Source organism: Prinia subflava, chromosome 5 (genome assembly GCF_021018805.1).
Source record: "Prinia subflava isolate CZ2003 ecotype Zambia chromosome 5, Cam_Psub_1.2, whole genome shotgun sequence".
Taxonomy (NCBI): domain Eukaryota; kingdom Metazoa; phylum Chordata; class Aves; order Passeriformes; family Cisticolidae; genus Prinia; species Prinia subflava.
Genome location: NC_086251.1, coordinates 8,885,480 through 8,904,600, shown reverse-complemented (window position 1 = coordinate 8,904,600; position 19,121 = coordinate 8,885,480). Strand labels below are relative to the sequence as shown.

Genomic DNA, 19,121 nt, shown 5'->3' with positions numbered 1-19,121 from the left:
CAAGAGAAAGGATTTTCTACCATCACAGCAAGGGCTGACTGCAGTTATGCCATTTTGAAAATCTCTTCACTAATAAACAGCTCTGCTTGTTTTTAAAATTCTGTTTACTTGTGTCTTTGTGGAACTGGCCCAATATTTCCTAAGTATATCTTAAGCTATTTTTGTTATTGTTATTTCACAGGCATTTTCTTCCAAGGTACATCTTTTGTTTCCACAGAAAGAGCACCAACTTCTTTTGTAGTCCCTGTGTTTTCTGGGGACACCAAAGGCAGCTGTTATCTGCCATGCCCTGTTTCTGTGCCTCTGCTGGGGGTACAGGACGCAGTGTGCTGCAGGACAAACATCTTTCCAAATTAAGCTCCTAATCTCTCTGCTTTAGGTGATATTGTTTAGTAAATATGAGCATGAATAACCCAGGGATCACGGATGGCTGCTTCTGCTGTATCCTCTATGGTTTGCAAATAACTCGGAAAGGCCGTCTAAACAGTTTACAGCCTGGAGCTGAGCAAGTGTTGAGGAAAACACTCCAAAATGTGTTCTAAGAGAATCTACACCCTTTTTTCTTAGCCCAAATACACTGGGAGTGGGTTGGGGGTGTGCACAGCACACTGCATCCCCAAATATCTAATTTAAACCTTAGTCATACAGTCCTTTGAATAACACAGACAGAAGATGATCTTTTGAAACTAACCCAAGACAGTCCTGAGCAAATTATCTATCTTTGAACAGTCTGGGTTTTAAAAGATGCTGAAGTCATATGTGTGAGTCTCTTCCTGGTCTTTAAGTAAAACACAACTTCTCAAGGTATTTGAGGAACTTTCTAAAAGAATGGGCAAAATCCTTACACATAATCTAATAAATGCTACTGTGGCTAATTCAGAAACACATTCAGTCCACCATAGTGTGAACTTAGGAGCTGTGACAAGAGAAAAAAATACTACATCCAAAAAGAAGTTTGTGAAATGTGCACCTCTGCAACCTGAAGTCTCAAATACTTATCTTTACATGTTGTTTTATGTCATTGTCACCAGCACCACATATGAAAATACGGCTTACATTTGGTGTTCTAATTTCTGTGAACTATTCTTACACCTGTGAGTATTCCTATTGCCTTCTGTATAAAGCCAGATCATAAGAAGTCCCTTCAAGATAAAACCATGACTCTGAATGCAGCACTGCTATTCTAGCTTTATGGCCCATGATAAACTACTTTCTCCAAGACAGGATTTGCCATTTTTAGATCAACCACTAGAGATAAAAAATAAACTTTCTGATTGTAATTCACCACAGCTCTAACTTAGGTAGGCTGTACTTTCTGTTATATACAAAGCCTGCTCATTTTTAATCTAAACAAATTCACAGGGAGGAATTGAAAATTTTACTTCTTTGGTTTTTTGGTTTTTTTTTTAATCTGCAGTAAACTAAACACAGATGTCTCTAAAATGATGAGATATCACAGCATTCTTATTTGGAGAAATCTAATTATAAGTAGAGGCGTCCCTTTCCGAAAGCGCTCGCAGATTTACAGCTTTGAACTGGTGCAGCTGGACTTGGGTGTCCCTGTCCCCCACCCTGCCCCCTGACAATTCAGCCGTGCCTGCTGTAGTGATAATCCCAGCTGGCTGCAGTGGCACCTCCGGGCTCCCAGCCCTGCCCATGCAATGTTCCACACCCAGCCCTCTCCCAGGCTCTGCTCCCCCCACTGCAACTCTCTGCCCGACTATTTGGATCTCAGTTACCCCTCTGAAGCAATTTCCTGCCTCTTTCAGGCTCATTTCTCAACTCCCAGGTAACAAATTTTCAACCTGATTACAACTGGGTGAGTTTAGTCCAAGCTTTTCTAAGGGAGTTGCATAATCTGAGCTGCTCTGCTGCAGCTGTTGTTGAACAAAAGTTATCTATAAACTGCAGACAAAATCCTTCGATATTTACAAAAGCCACTATGCAAAATATCAAGATATACTGCATTACACCGTGGTTATTGTTTTCACTGGGACCTTACTGTTTGCTCAGTCCTCACTGTGAGAAACCCACAGCTGCATTTTGCATCTGACTGGGAAAGAATTTAAAACTTGAACATTCTGATCATAAATTTCCCATAGCCAAGTAAATGTCACCATGAATTTAATGAATAAAAATTGTGTCTTCTTAGAATTGAAACTGACTTCATGACTGGCAACATCAGGATTTTTTTTAATAGGCTTGGGGGAAAGCTGGCATTGTAGTTGTGTACAATTAATCACTTTTGCTTGCCCATTTGGTATCATATAACCAGAAAAAGTTTCCAGAAAGAAAGAGAAAGAGAAAGTTTCCAGAATACAGCATTTGCAAGACTATTAGCCAAGCTTCTCCACTGTTGCAAGCAGACACAGCCAAATCAGGCAAAATTAAATTGACAATGGGATCAAAATTAATCTAATCTTTGCTTAGATTGCATTTGTTTTTACAGATATTGCACTACGGAAAAGGGCTGGGACTCAGTGTGGTATCCTCCACTCCTCCACCAGGGAGGCCAATGGGATTCCAGGCTCTAGAATAGATTTTTTTGGAACTGCCTAAGGTTTTGGAAAGACTCTTGAACCATAAGTGATGATCAGGGACCACCAAGTGGGCTGTGGAAACACTGATATGAACCCAAACCTCTCTTGTGGATTCTTCCTCTCAGTGATACAACAAATGAACAGGATCTAAATTAGAAATACATTACCTAAGTTTACTAGAAGATTAACTGTACAGTAAATGACAGAGAATCTTGGATGAATTTCTTTGCAACTCCAGTTCTAGCATCCAGCAGAGGAAACAAAAACATAGCACAGTAACAAAACACTAAGTTAGAATCATCCAACCACGAGCTGAGTAAAATATTCATTTTTAAAGTTATTGAAAACAAAAACCCTAAAAAATAAGTCTATCCTGGATTAAAGTCTCAACATGTAAAAGAAGAGGAATTCAGCAATTTTAATGAAATATACAAATAATAAGGTATTTATTATAGACTACTGGAGCATGATGTCCTGTGACAGACAAAAAATTTCTTAGCCAAGAAAAGAACTATTTCCTTTTCTAAAAAAGGAAATAGTTCTATAACTATAGAACTATAACCATTTACAGGCTGGGGAAAAAAGCTACAAAACACTGTCAATTGATATTTTCAAAATGGTTAAGACATAAATATATATATATACATATATATACTACACACTTCCTTATCAGCAGCACATTGCAGAGGTATTTCAACTATCTCCACATCACATCAAGCTTGGTGAAACAATGACATATCACATGATATCTGCACTCTGCTTGGAGAGAACAAAAGCTGGACTCAGCACTACCTATGATCTTTAATGTTATACCTTCTTCAAAACCATCTGCCATTAAGTACACTTGAAAATATTTGTATAGTTCCTCTCACATCATTTATCTAAGAACTTTCCAACATCTAAACAGCAGAAAGGTAGCTCCAGCATGTGGCTTGACCCAAAACCTCAAAAGAAGAGTGTAAAATAAACAAACCTCGATGAGAGAGAGAAGGTATGCATAAGAGGAAGACTAGTTTTCCAAGGGAACTCATTGCCATTTTAGTACAATAAATTATCAATGTCAAACTGAGACTTCTGTAAATAAGCTCTTCAAAATGCATTAGAGACCCATAAACAAATAATGAGCTCTCTTTTTGGAACTCTTTTTTGTTCAGTCTGAAGTGAACACAGAACTAACTTGCATGCTTGAAGTGAAAGAATGAGGAGTCCCAGGCTGTACCAGCTCCCTCCTTCCTCTTAATTTCAAAATTTTGTCCACAAAGCAGAGATCTGGTGGTCACTGTGAAAAGCCACCCCCATGGTTAGTGGTGGACAGCCCCAGCAGAAGGGCAGCTTGCAGCACAACACAGTTGATGGGTTACTCTGCATTCATGCTCAGAAGCAGTTTAGACCATGTTTAGCCTTATCTTTAACCTCTCAAACACTAAAGCACAACCTGTGTTGTCCTCTCTCTTGATTACCCCACCAGGACCCCCAGTTTGCTGACACCATTTGCACTCACCAAGTCCTTTGGTATGATCTAGTCCAAGACCTCTCTCTAGCTTGACCAACAACCTGGACCCAAGCCTAGGTTAAAGCACCAGAGGTGAACATATCTCCTTTGATCTAAGGATTTCAGGCCCTCCCTCACTTTTGTTTCCTGCCTGTAAAACTCTTGCTGATCAGAAAGGAAGGAGTAAAATGTTTTCTGTGCTGGCCATGGGACAGGACCTGTCTGGAAGTGAAAGGGAAGAGTTCCATGTCTCACTGAATGAAAAACTTCGTCCCTCTTTCAAGAAAATCTTATTCCTTTCTTTTTTTCTCCTCAGTCCGTTTCTTTAGAGCTGGCCAGTCCTTAACACGGTGCTTTATATGTATGTGTGGTACCAAGAGGCCTGGAGGCCGTAAAAGTAGTACTTAAGCAGTCAAAATTGTATCCATAAATACATGTGAAGTCAAGCAAGGGGATTCATCACAAATAATATCTACTATTATATCAGCAGAGCTGACACAAGTCAGGTAGGGCTTCACAAGTCAGAAAATACGATATGGTATCAGTCTCTCAGTTTTGTTCATATTGACACATCAATTCAGAAAAGTATCAAGAAGCTTTGCAAACAAATGCAGGCTGGGATGTTACATCCAGTCACAACACAATAAAAGAATGATCCTGATTTGGATATCACAAAGTATCAGTGCCTTGATTCAGATTCACCACTTGCCAGAGAAGTTAAGGTTTCCCCTTTTTCTGGCATAGATTTGAAGCAGCCAGAGTCATTACCTGGTTTGAACTCCCACATAGCACAGACCGTTAAATTACACCAGGATACCCCTGATTTAGTCTCAAAATTCTGGACATCAAACACAAAAGAAGTTTTAACACACAGTAACCATCTCCAGTAGATTCCCATTTTTGGTGAACAACAGCAAGACTCCATATTATATTTTTCTGCCCAAGAAAACCTCATGGCAATTGACAAATATTTGAGAAAGATTTACCATCTCTCCACCATTTGACAAAACTCCAAGGCATGAAGTTAGTTACTAATCTATAATGAATCTGTAATTAAAGCCAAGTAAAATTTATATGCACTAATGAAAGTCTGCAAAGTGGGGTTTAAATGAGATTTGAGTGCAATGTGGGCTTGTTGCCTGGGCCTTCACCCTACCCAAGCTACTATAAAGTGAACATAAAATAAAGAATTTCTGAGTCTTATCACCTTTCTGCTTTTACAGAGGAAAGCTACTGCTTATTTCTGTTTACCTTTATTTGCTTTGTATTCCTGTAGAGGAACAGCCAAAGGTGGTAAAGCAAAAGGTAAATTTTTTCACAGAAGAAACTACTGAAGTTAGAGAAAGCAAACCTGTTCTGTAGAAGGCTCCACATGCCTGTCTAACCTAGCCATATTTCTGGGGTTAAATGATGCAAAGATAAAAAGCTGACTTTGTGAAACAAAGGTAAATAGCAACCCAGATGCTCTCATTCATATTCTGAAGTTATTGCCATCAGTTCTGCGACCAACACATTTCACAGCTTGTGAATTTCCAACAATCATAAATTAGGGCAGTAAGAGAGCACCAAGTACAGTCCTATAAACCTTTGGAAGAGTTTGCTTTATTTATATTCTAGCTGGCTACACTACCAATGCTCTAAAGTTTATAAAGTACTAGAATCCAGTAGAATCCAGTCCTCCAATCATTCATTTTATATTTCTGATGGTCTGGATTATAACTGTGTATTTGCACTGCTCCATAAGTTCACAAACAAGGTAAGGAACTATGATTTATTCTTTCTTCCAAGCAGAACTAGGTCTACCAGGTGCAAAAAAACTGTACAGGCATCACACAAAACAAGATCATGTCTCCAAGGAAGTGGAATAACCCTTCCTTTTCAGAGGGTCTGTTTAGCCCTCTTAGATCTTACGTGGGAGAAAAGTAACAGAAATAAATTAAAAAAAAAATTAAAATCTGAAAAAAAGTTCCTAAGGTCACTGAATTTGGTTCCAAAGGCATAATCAGCTATAAACAATACCTAAATGCTAATTAATATATAGATTCCCTTTTAGAGGAGCTTGTCCTTTTAGGTGAGATGTACTGATGAGACATGGGAGGGAGAACCTTGTAAAGTTGCCCCATAAACATTAATCCCCAACACTTTGTGTTCTAAGTCCTGTGTGACACCCACGACTTTCCAGAATCCAGCACTGGCACTCACCCTACATTCACTTCATAGAACTTCTTTTCCTAGGAAAGGTTATATTTAATGATGTTAAACTGCATTGAAAATATTTGTGACATCTGTCAAATTAATTTTAAAAAATTCATTAGGGTCAGTGTAACTGCAATAAATACAAAATTAATAGCATGGAGGTTCTTTTAAGGTTACATTAAAATAACATTTGAGATCTGTTTGAATCTGACAAAACCCAGTGAACTGGCTACAGCCACAATTTGTCCTTAAATTCTTTGTGCCTACATAGGAAAGGTGCTAAACAATCCATATTTTTTATTCACAGTCTCCATGTGCTGGTGTAGAGAAAGCAGTCCCAGAACTGGAGCTGGGATTTTGGCAGTTCAGCTTCATTTGGCTTACAGCTCTCCTAGGGCAAGCTACTCTTTTGATCTATTTTTATAAATTCTGGAAAACTACATTTAAATCTTCCCACAGGTGTTTTGAGGAAGAGTTATCATCCACTGATGGTGTAAAATGATCCTTGTGCACAGAAGGAGACAGAGCATGGCAAAATCCTCTTTGTGCTGCTGGCAGTGCCTACTGGGACATGCCAAAACAAGGGTTTAAACATAAACATCACTTTCCTGAGTTAACTCCTTTCCCCTCATGACACTACATCTCAGAAATACACCTTCTCTTGCTTCAGAGAAAAGGACATGGCAAAATTTGCACCTCTGCACTGCTACAGTTAGGATCATTGGAGAATGACATTTTCCCTTCTGTATTTTGGGTCCAAAATATCAAAATATGGAGACAAATTAAATCACATTAAAAATTAAATCACGTTAAAAATTAAACCACATTAAGTCTAGGATAGTTTTGACATTTGTCAAGTCAATTACTTCATCTAAAAAAGCCCAAATGCAGAGCTTTAATTTTGAATGTATGAGCCAAGTACAGCTCATAGCTCAGTATTTGTAAAACAATATACCAGGGACTTCAAGAACATATGACTGAATCCTGTATCTTTTAGCTAAATTGAAAACAGGCAGTCAGGTAAAATCCTCGTGTCCAAATTTACATCCATGCCTTTCCCATTGTACAAAAGAAGCTATTTTCACTGGGCTTTTCAGTACATCTTTAAATTGCAATTTTGTTACTTAGATCTGAATGACAAGAAAGATGAATCATGTCTCAGAATTTATTCAGCATTGCTAATTAAACTCATTCCTGGAGGCCTGGGAAGCACTAAACCACTCGAGTGTAACAGTGAAAATTAGTGATTTGAATAGAAGAATCATGAACTTTGGAAAAGAAAACATTACCCATCGGTGGAGCTCACAAAATAGCCTCTTACAGAAACTAAATAAGATTAATGAAGGTGAAGTCAAGAAAAACAACAGCTTTTAAAAGTCCTTATGTCTTATTTTCTAAAGAACACATAAAATAGACTCAGTGCCACTAAAAACACTTATCATGCACATTTAACACGAAAATAGGGAAGCAAGTTTTTATAGGCCTTACCTTACTACATTGCACAGAAAAATTATTTCCAACAAAAATTATTAAAAAACTATTCAAAAGAAAATAATCTTCAACTATTTCCAAGTATTTGGGTCCAGACCCCGACCCTTCAAGCTGTGTTGTATTTCAGTTAAAACTGTTGTCATAGGTGTTTCAGTGCTACCACTAATGTTTATTCTCAAAGAACTATGCATGTTTCCAGATTTTCTTCCTGCTGAATAGCCTGGAGACTTGGACACCCAGCACACAGCCCTTGAGGGCTCAGTCTTTCCCTTTGTAACAAAGAGAGCATAGATATGACAATAAAAATCTGTCAGGATATTGGGGCTACTGCATCTGGAAATCCATGCAAAAAACAGCAAAGAGGAAGCCTTCAAAATCAGAAGTCATTGGAGAAAAGTTGCATTTAATGCAGAGTTATTCTCCTGGTGGGAAGGCCAGGCCTTCTGGCAATGGAAGCTAAGCTTGGACCTCAGTGGGCCCAAGGAACCATGTAAGACTGATTACTTAGCACAGTGCCTTGCTGGTGTTGCTCCCAAATCATGCCAGAACATCCACATAAACCCCACAGCTGTCAGAGGGCAGCTCTGAGGGAACCTGAATGTCTCTGGTGAGACTGGAATTGAACTGCTATAACCATCAGAGTGGGGTTAGCCTTGCCTTCTGCTGCACTAGAAATGAATAGAGAAATGCATGCATAAAGAACTGTAGAACATACATGTAATAAAACACACTTCAAAACTTTCCTGTAAATCCCAGGCTACTATCATGTTCCTTTTTTAAAAAGGAGGGGAAATAACTATGCTTTTTTTTTTTTTTTTTTTTTTTTTTTTTTTTTTTTTTTTTTAGCAATAATCAGACTTTTTAGGGGACTTCATCCAGTTGGCTGGATCATTCTGGTTTTTATAATGCTATATTGGGAGTTCAGTGGTCAGAGACCCAGTCCATTTAGCAAGCACTTTTAAGTTTCAGGAGTAAAACACAGCAATCACAGTTCTCACAACATACCTTCAGAGAAAATGTAACTTTGCCAACAGCATGATCAATCTCTTGTTGGCCCAGGGTTGTGGCTGGTGGTATGTGTAGCTCTCTTCAACAAACTCATGTAATTTTTGATTGAGCCATGCTCTGATAAATTCCTCATGCTTCTCACAGGAGTTTCTCTGACCTGGAGTCCTCCGTAATAGCACTGCCAGTGCTGGAATGCAGCTGTTCTGCGTGTACAGGCATTTAGTCTTTCCACTACAGCATTTATGAATCTGTACACTCAGAAGCCTATTACTTAGAAGCAATTCATCTCCAAGAACAAAAGAAAAAGCTCTTTAAAAAAATATGTATCCAGCTTACCAAAAGGGCTCAGCCTTAGATGTTAAACCACACGGATACCTGAAACCACAGCCCAAACCCCATCACCTCCATGACAAGGATATTGTAGCAATAAAAGTGCATCAGCTCTTGAAATCCAGCACTCTTTGGTGACCCGCTCCAGAGAGGTTCTGCAGAGATCCATTACCTCTGGAGGTTATGGGCTGGACCGAGCAGCAAAACACAGAAATGTGATCTCTGTCAGCCTTCACACGACACTTACAAAACTAACACACGCTGCGACATAAGGGATGACTTTTGCTCAAACCCACCGGGTGACTGAACACGCACAGCCCCATAATTGCTCTTTAAGCAGAGAGTTTTCTTGATGATTTGGAAAGCGAGAGACCAAATGTAGAACTCCACCAATACACCAGGCAACTGACAGAAAATCCAGCCAAATGCTAACAGGAGGAAAAAAAGTTTTTAAAAAAGCTGTTTCTATTAAAGGTCTCTTTGAGTGCAGAGTTCTGAGTTTGTAAGAACATCCCTCTCTGTGTTATTTCATTCAAAGTTATTCACCACTGCAAATTACCCTTGACCATGGGTATTCAGTGAAAAATGCTCACTTTCCAGAATGCCAAGTTAATATCAGGAATATGAGATTTGAAAGGAAAATGTCAATTGGAACTAAACTGAAACTGTCCAGTAGCACTTCTCAACATCTTGCCTTGCTATGAACAATATGAAGTTCAGAAGCAGCAACAAGTAAGCAAAGGTTCCTTGAAGATGATTTTGTGATTGTCTGATTCCATGATCCTCATGGTTTACTGAAAATATTCCTCAGGCAAGAAGGACAACAGGCTACAGTAAACTTGAAAAAAAAAGAAGAATATGAAGAGTAGTGCCTATGCCCAAATCATGGGAGCAAGACATAGCTCTTTAAAAAAATGAGACTTATCACAAAAATTGGCTCTTCAGAAAATAAAGAAAAAATATAATTATACATTATGTATTTGAAATACATGGCTCATATAATTATATTTATTGTAATTTAAAAAAAGTTTAATTATAAACCTCACAGTGCATTTAAATGGTTAAGAAGTTTCTGAACTGTTCTTTTCCCTAAGAAAAGATGTTCTCAGGTTGCAGCTATCTTGAAAAAATAGCTTTCCAGCATTTGAGTACTTTTAAAGAAAGTATTTCCAACCCAGCAGCACATTAGTATGTCCTTGAGGACAGAGCAGGAGAAATACATATCACGTATCACCGTGCTCTTAGAACTACAGAGCAAGGGAGAATAACAACAGTAGTGTAGCTCCTAGTGAGAGGTGGATTCTTCAGCAGCAGAAAGCTGCCCTGGTTTAGGGCAGATTTAGGTTTAAAGATCCTCTGCTCACTTGTGAGAGTTTCGTACAACAGCACCACGCTGTACTAGTGATACCTTAGAGAGGGGGATACCCCTCAAAACCTTTGCTTTGAGACAACTTATGGGGCCTTTAGCACAAAGAGGGGCAGAGTCACAGAGGAATGACTGGAAGTCTGAAAAGATCTCATGAGCAGAGACAGTCATGAAGAGGACAATTGTTGACCAAGGGGGTATTCAGCAGAAGAATATCAAACAATGAAAGATATTGAAAAAACAGACACTCAGTATTTAGTCTGTATTATACCTGACTTCTAATGAAACTGAAGCACATAATTATGTATATATATATGTACGTATATATATATGTATGTGAGCTATACATACATATATATATCTGTGTATATATATATATAAAGCAATGTATATAAGTTGTTATATGTACAACATATGTGTAATGATGTTACATATGTAACAGCACATCATTAACTGGTGGAACCCTCAGCTTTACTAGGGCTGGAAGTGGAATTTAAAACATTGCAAAGACAAGCTTCCCACTCATTTTGGAATGGATGTCTCTCAATACTCCTCACAGAACATCTTTCATTCTTTAATAAAATTGCAATTGAAACCACTGTAAAAACAGTGTGATTCAATGGGTCAGCTACAGACCTCTTACACTTACACTTTGGTAATCAATGACAGATTATAAAAACATTCAGTGTTCTATTAGGGAAGGAAATTATGCTTACATTTCATGGCATGTCAGACAGTGGCTAAGAAGAGACAATGAAGAACCTTTCCACTCCTCTTCCCCTGCCTTCCCTGGATAAGTTGTTCTGACAGGCTGTTTTGGAGCTCCATCCATCATCCTTCAAGTGATCCCCCAACAGCCAGGATCAGATGCAGCATACCAAACTACATGACACATCATGACACACTCCTGTGTGACCATCCTAACGCACTTGCAAAACTGCAGACACTTACAGAACACATTAATTAAGTTTTCTTTGGAGACTTCCTCTTCAAATTTAAGATTACACACTGTTTACAGTAGAGACGGTCACCAGAATGGAATTTGACTATCTTAGCCATTTGAAAAAATATTGCTATATCTTGGACTTTTAATAAGGTTTCCACAGATTTTATATGGGTCAAAGGGAGGGAAAGTGCTTCTAAGATACTTTTAAGATAACGCCTCCATTCCACTTAGAATGGAAACTGCCTTTTTGACACCTAAAACTGCCGAGTTCTTGATCTGCTTTTCCTCAGGTAGAGAATCCATTAAGTGATGAACAACTTCTCAAGCAGGGTTATGAGCTCTTCACATTTTATGCATACGGCCTCAGATTCTTCCAGCTACTTTGAGCATTTTTAATGCATGAATGAGCCATGGGCCCTTCACTGCAAGAACCACAGAGTTCTGTACTGAGACGTGAAGGCAAAGCACACTGAGCTCTCCTGAGCCAATTTGTGGATTTGGGGGCCCTATTCTGGCACCTGAGGGAGCTGTTACAGAATCTGGTGAATTTTTTTCAGGATACTTTCAGGAACACATTAAGAGAAGCCCTCAAATTTCTTGTAAGTACCATTCTTTTGGAATTCATAAAAAAATAAAATCCAGAACTTCCTATCTTGCCTGTTCTAACAGCAACATTTTCTCTAAGGTCATCACCAAATGAATAGAATGTTTTGTTTGCGTTTTGGTCTAATCAGACTAGATAGGTTTTGTTTGGGGAAGATGCTTGGTGTTTAATGCAAGGTGCTCATTGAAAGATGTTTCTGTGTTCTCTGTATGTAAGGATCTCCAGAGTCTTTGGTGGCAGCATCAGCTGTGTTTCACAGCTTGCTCACCCAGGAACAGGCTGTTAAAAGGAAAGCAATGCCAGCCACAGTGCAAGTCTGCACCAAACACCCTGTGTGTGACTTGGCAAAAGGGGTTCCCAAGAATTACAACTAAACTCCACTCTTTTCATGAGGTTCTTTTTTTTTTTTTCTCCCTAGGAGGGACTAGAGAAAGGGGATAGGAATAAATACGTGTTTAGATAGCATGCCCTATTTCACCAAAAGTCTAATTTCTCAGCTGCAAAGAAGCACAGAACATTCTTTAGCTTTGCATTTTCATCACTGAATCAGAGATAGTTAAAGAAAGATAATTCCTAAATAAACTGGAAAAAGTGCAATGCCTGAAAGACAGTGCAAGGATGACATTTTTTTCCAAAAAGAACTCCATAGCAAAAGGAGCAAAATTCTCCTCTTAAAAACCCAAGCATCAAGTTGTTTCTCAAAAGTTTGGACTAACTTCCCCATGCATTCTTCTTCTTATGAGACTGATACTTAATAAATCATATTCATTTGTTTGTGTCTGTTTTCACTGGAGACCTGGAAAGGCCAAAGCTCATTTGCTCTGTGCAGACCCAAAGGGAGACCACAGCATTTACCCAGCAGAGAAATCACTTTTCCTTATTCCAGTGCAGCATGTTGGTTGTTGTATTGTCATTACCAGATGAGAAGTAATTTCTTATATTGTTCCTGCCCCAAAACACTACACTGTAGTTCTACAATATCTGAAATATAAATGTACAATACTGTTTTCAAGTATCTAAATTGTCCTTTTGGTTAAAGAGCTTGGAGACTCCTGGAAGAAGCATGGCAAAGATAGGGAAAGACCAGAAGGATAACTAAAAATCTGTCATTAAGATGATGTTTTGTAGAGTGTGTGACAAGAATCATGCAAAAATCATTCCACAGAAACATTAAAAACCTCTGAGAAATAACAAAGTCATTTAAATGGAGTCTCAGTTTAAATATGGACTTGCACACAATAGATGTGATTTTATACATATCTATATATAACCCATAAAACCTGTAGATAATGTACAGAAACGATAACAATCACTGGATAAAAACCATTATAGATTAATGAAAAAACCTGAACAAATCCTGAACTGCTCAAGGAAGGGTACACAGTTCTGACAGATCCCTTAGTACAAATGGTGGGAGTAAAACATATCCACATGATAATCACATCCTTACCAAAATTGAAAACGTATGTGAAAGTCATGGTGGTCTTGCAAAAATATAAACTCATAAACGATTTTTTGATTTGGTGTCATCATTCATTTCTTTCATTTGAGAAATCAGTTTTAGTAGGCCATGCAAAGATTGATGGCTTTTTCATAAAAGGATATTTTATGAAATAGTGAAATGTAGCATATTTCTACCTGATAAATGCAGAGACCTGTAAACTCTGAACCCACATTGGCCTTTGTTGCTCATGACCCTGTTTAAGTGATTTATTTTCTTTTAACAACTGCAGTCTGCAGGAGGTAGAATATACTGCATAGATCTTTAATTCTGTTGAAAATTGAACAGTTTAAACAGAATGGCTGACATTAGAAGACCTATTACTGAAAAGTCATATCTTCATTTCAGTATCCCTTTTAGGAACAATATTTATGGCTGGAGAAAATGCATCATTTATAAAAACAACTTGGTAGGCTGCTGCAGAGCACTGGAGGAGTTGGCATCCTTAGCCCCACATCGGGGTGTCTACAGGACTGCATCAAAGCTAGAGACTCTGGAAACCTGGCATGTGGAAAGGGATAAAATCAGAAAACTGGCCTGTTGTCTAGAAGAACATCTTGAGGGAACTGAATACTCCCCACCCTTGTGAAACATTTGGATATCAAAGATTCAGCGAATTCCAAGGAAATAATACTGTGCTAGAATTTTTCTGCCAGGCTTTCAATACAACAGCGTATTTATCATAGACTTAAGTGAATTCAGTTTCTTTTCTGCCCTCCTTTCACTGCTTTTTGTTTGCTTAACGTGCATTGAAGTCAAACAGCACCATAAGCCTACTTTGCACTCCTCAGTGTGGATGTCACCATGGAAGTTCAGCAGATCTCTTCAGTCCTCTTCCATGTGTAAGGAGAAACTACCTCAAACCCCAAACACTTACCCTATGGAGACCCAGCTTTGTTTCACTGCAGTGGGGACTGATCTCAGGTAGCTTCCCCAGCAGCACACCACAACACTGCTCCAATAATCTCCATCAGATGACAAGTCTACAAAATCTTAGCAGGTTTTAATGTGTATCTCTGCATTAACACATAGTGCTCAAGGCTCCTTCTTACAAAATTGAATGGATATGATCAGAGAAATGAACAATGCCTTTTTAAAACTCTGGTTTGAAGTTGCTTATTCATGAAACATGCTTCTGTTAAGCAAATTCCGTGTTTGTGGAACATCTCATGAATATATGGTGCTTTAATAAAAACAATAAAAGTTTAAAGCTCCCCTACTTCTCTCTGCTCTTCATTATTAGAAATAAATCTTATGAAGTAGATAAAAGTATTACAATTAATCCCTCCTGAATGGAGACAGTATGTACTATTATTTTCAATACGAGAAAATGGCTTTGACTAGAGTGGCAACAACTGGCAAGCTGATTTTATAGTTTTGATTTATTGAATATTAGGAAATAGACTTTTTTAATAACAATTCCATTTAAGTATTCATTAAAATGGAATTAGTACAAGAGGGGCCAGATTCTGATATCAATATTCTTGTCAGACAGCATTTTATTACAGAAAAGTCTCACTGACATCAGTGGGATTACTCGTAAAAGGCCATTCTGCATGAGTGAGAACACAGAGCTAGACCCTACAAGGGTACAGAGGTTTTAGGTGCTCTCCCCTGACCCCCACATGCCCCACACGTCCTTTGGCAATGGCTGCAGCAGTATGGAATTGTGTGCTCCAGGCATCTCATCCACACTGGAGTGCATCAACTCCTGATTCCACAAACCCCTCACCCACCTTGTCCCTGCCCCAGGTATTTGGGATATGGAATATATATCTTCATCCTCACAAAGGAAATAATTCCCAAGTGCTGATTATTTTAATTTATATTTATCATCACAGTTCTTTTAGTCTAAGTTTGACCCAAAGAATGCATAGCACACGTTGCCATGAAAAAAAGCACTATGAAGATGAAGTTTCATTTTTAAGAAAAAACATTCAGAAGGAAAAAAGTAGGGGGCTACAGTAATGAATCTTACTGAAAGATCAAGGCTTCATACTTCACTTCTCTTGGCACAACAGAAGAAAAGGCCATCTTGCATTTTTGTTTTGTACATTCCTGATTAAATATACAAATAAGCAAATTTCAGTAAACTCTTGAGATGGCACCAGGTAAAGAGAACTGGCTTAGTTACTAATGTTATTGATAATTGGAAAAAGCACATTGATTTTTCCCATATGTAACCTCAAATGTCTCAAGTTCTGAGTTCTAGCACCTGTACTGTATTTCTTTATTCAGTAATCTCTATAACGAGCAGGGGAGGAGGCCGAGAAATTTGACCTCTATCCATAAAACAACGATGGATGAGCAAACTGTGAATGTCTTAATATATCTTTAGTTCAAAACTACTTGGCAAAAGATTTTGACAAATAATTTTTAGTATATATGCTAAATACATATGTAATTTCCTATTTTCATTACTTTCATGGGTCATACCTGGAATATGCTTCTACTCCTTGACTGGAGGAACACAGAATTCAGTCCTGACAGCAAAAACTTCACAGCCTGCTCAGTGCATGTACAGCCCTCTCTCCTCTAAAGAGATGCAGAATTCACCAGCAAAAAATTCACGTGCTAACAGAAAAACAAATACAGTCAAAACAAATTTGTTTGATGCTTCTTTAAGTATAAAAAGAGGTCTATTTTTTTGTTTTATTGTAATCTAATGTAATGTATTATAGCCATAGCATAATGCAATATAATACAATTAGCAAACAGACTACTTTCTATTGTTTAACTTTGGTTTAAAAACTGCACAACACTAAAGGTTTCTGTTGTAGAGTTCTCAAAGGTCAGACTTGAAAGCTTCAGGTTCTACTAAGATAAAGGCACAGTGCTTTGCAAAGTTATGCTATTATCCCTGGTTATAATCTTCACTGACTTCAGAAATAATTGCTTTCCTTAAACAAAAAGGAAGTCTGATTCTAATTTGCTATCTAGATCTACATTCTTATATTCTTTTTATAGATTTTTGAAAAAGTTATCACTGGAATCTTCCTTCACTCAAACATAAGTGAAAGTTTTATCTTACTTCAGATATCACCAAAATAATTTATGACTAAGGAAACAAAACCTTTTGTCTCACAATATATTTCTTTGCGACAGCTGTGGTATTTCACTGAAAGCACAAAAGCTGTGATGGTCTGGACTGCAATCAACCATTTTTAATAGGAAATTTTTAAAGACTTTTAATAAGATCCCCTAACATAATTTATGGGGAGAGGTTTTGAAGTGAAGAGGCATTGTTTGGCAAAGTGTTCTTTCTCTAATCTCAGGAAATTTAAATAATTGAGTGCTCATTTCCTCTTAACTTAGGATTTCTCCTTAAAAATGGTTAAGAAAAACACCTGCTACACTAGCAGCAAAATAAGCATATCAAGAGTCCAAAAAAAAAATTTCTAAATGTTTTTCAGAGGCAAAACTCCATGTCAGAACCCAATATTAATAATAATAATACAATATTGAATTTTGCTTTTTCAAGTCAGAAATTTTAATACATATCTTGAATTAAGGTAGTATGGTGATCAGGGCAAATGCAGGTGTTTATTTTAACTGATAAGCTTAGGGGAGTAAGTGGACAAAGTAGAGAATTTACAGATTACAAGAAAACCAGATGAGCACCCAAATGTTACTATGCTTATTAAAGTTATCCAGAGTTCCTCCAGCTACAGAACTTGGCTGGAAGAATAAGGATAACAGGCTTCCTCTGAGATCTCTGATATACCTCGCAAGAAGCTCAAAGGGTATTTTAGCAGTTTCCCTTTAGCCCCAACGAGAACTAGGGAGAAAACAGAAACATAACTAAGGAAGCACATTTTCGATACATTGATAAAGCTAATCAAAACTCCTAAATATGAAACAGATTTAGTTTGGCTGTCTGGCAATTCAGATGAAGTTTTGAATTATTTTTTACCTTTTCTGAGTAACTTATATACTGTAATTCTGACTTAAAGTTAAAAAAAAAAAAAAAAAAAGTTGATGTGACTGTTCTGCTCTTTTAGGGCGGCTATAATATCTCTCGCAAATGAAGAAAAAAGAGGGAGAACCTTTGAAGGAAGGAGTCCTGGAGAGCCGCGGCAGCCGGGACTGGCCCGGGTCACTGCGTGTCCCAGACCTCCAGAGGGCACTCAGCACAAAACGGATCGCACCGACAGCCAGAGGGGGGAATTCCCGGCGCCGCTCATCCTTACACGGCTTCCAGAGACACCGCTCCGCTCCCAGCCCTCCTACAGAGAGAACCGTAAAAATAAATGAGTAATTAGATAAATAGATGATAAACAAACAAGAGGGATTCTGAGGAGGAATAATTATGCCATCACAGGGTCTGCACTTCCTTTCTGTATTGGACATCTTTTTCATCAATGCCTTTAACGAAAGAGGATCAGCTTCTAGAGTCTAACGCTAAACCCTTTATTTTCAAAAGCTGTCTGCTGGTTTCAAAGAGCCTCCATAAAGAAAAAAAATTGCTTTTTAAGATGTCTCACCTAAAGGACTTTGTTTTCTTCAGTCACCACGTTCAAAGCACACAGGATAGAATGTCTTTCTTTAGACTCCACCTCTCTCTGGTTTGCCTACAGAAAGAAAACAATTTACAGTGAGTACCGGCCAAAATTCCTCTTTTTGCTTCAGCAGTTAAGCCTTACTGGGGTGGTAAGAGGTTCCCCGTGTTACACAGACACACACAGACTCACACAGCCAGGCAGCCGTAGTGACCTGCCCCCGTTCCTGCCCGGGGTGGCCCTGCGGTGGCAGCCCGCCCTGCGGACCTGCTGCCCACGGCACTGGAGGGCCGGGCTGCCCAGACTGGGAGCGCTGGGAGCCTCCGCAGGGACCTCTGGCTCCCGTGCTTTAACCCCATCCACACCCCATGCCTGAACCGGCTTCACAAACTGCAGGCAGGACCATAAACCACCGCCTCGTTTCCACAGAAATGTCATCATTCCAATGACACTGAAAGCCATTCCTCCACTGCATCCTCTTTGCATCGCTAGTTTCACAAAACACATACTGCCCCCTTTATATTTAAAGTGGCCTTCCTGATGCACAAGTTCAAACCCCGGCTATCATCTATCATCTTAATTCTTCTGGGACAAACAAAGTATCGTGCAACAGAGCATATGTGGATATTCCAGCAGAGCTCTTTGGAGTCATGTCCTGTCTACCCAATGTGATCCATGGTTACTTTATTTTCATCTATTCAGAATGGTACATGACAAACCTCCATCTGGTGCACTGCCTAAATAAAAATAGACACTGGGGTTCGGAGTTCCCTGTGTGACCCGGGCCATTTATATGCCCTGAGGTAGCTGAGGCATCTGCAGAGGAATTTATTTCAGACATAGCATGGGATATATTGGACACTCATTGCAGCTTGCAGGGCATGCACAATATTCCAGAATGTAAATTGGCAACAGGCATGTGCTTTAGCACCTGAAATGTCACCTGAAGATGTGTGAAAATCAAATATATGATGTATCCCTATGCCCCAGGATGATGGACCCCAGTTGCCTTTACTGTCACTGTCATAGGATTGTGTTAAGCAGTCCTAGAGGAAAGTCACCTACACTCTAAAAATGCTCAGACACTCATTCTCTGAAAATCAGATCCCCTCCGAGATCAGACACACAAAGAAGAGACCTATCTTTAC

At 38.7% G+C, this 19,121-nt stretch overlaps 1 protein-coding gene across 1 annotated transcript in view; it reads right to left on the bottom strand.

Moving 5' to 3' along the window:
• Positions 1-17,930, bottom strand: part of WT1 (WT1 transcription factor) — an 82,710-nt gene extending 64,780 nt beyond the window's left edge. Inside the window, exon 1 of the mRNA XM_063397950.1 lies at positions 17,521-17,930. Within this exon, the coding sequence (XP_063254020.1) occupies positions 17,521-17,833 (313 nt within the window). The 5' untranslated portion in view covers positions 17,834-17,930. The remainder of the gene's footprint in view (positions 1-17,520) is intronic.
• Between the last annotated feature and the right edge of the window lie 1,191 nt (positions 17,931-19,121).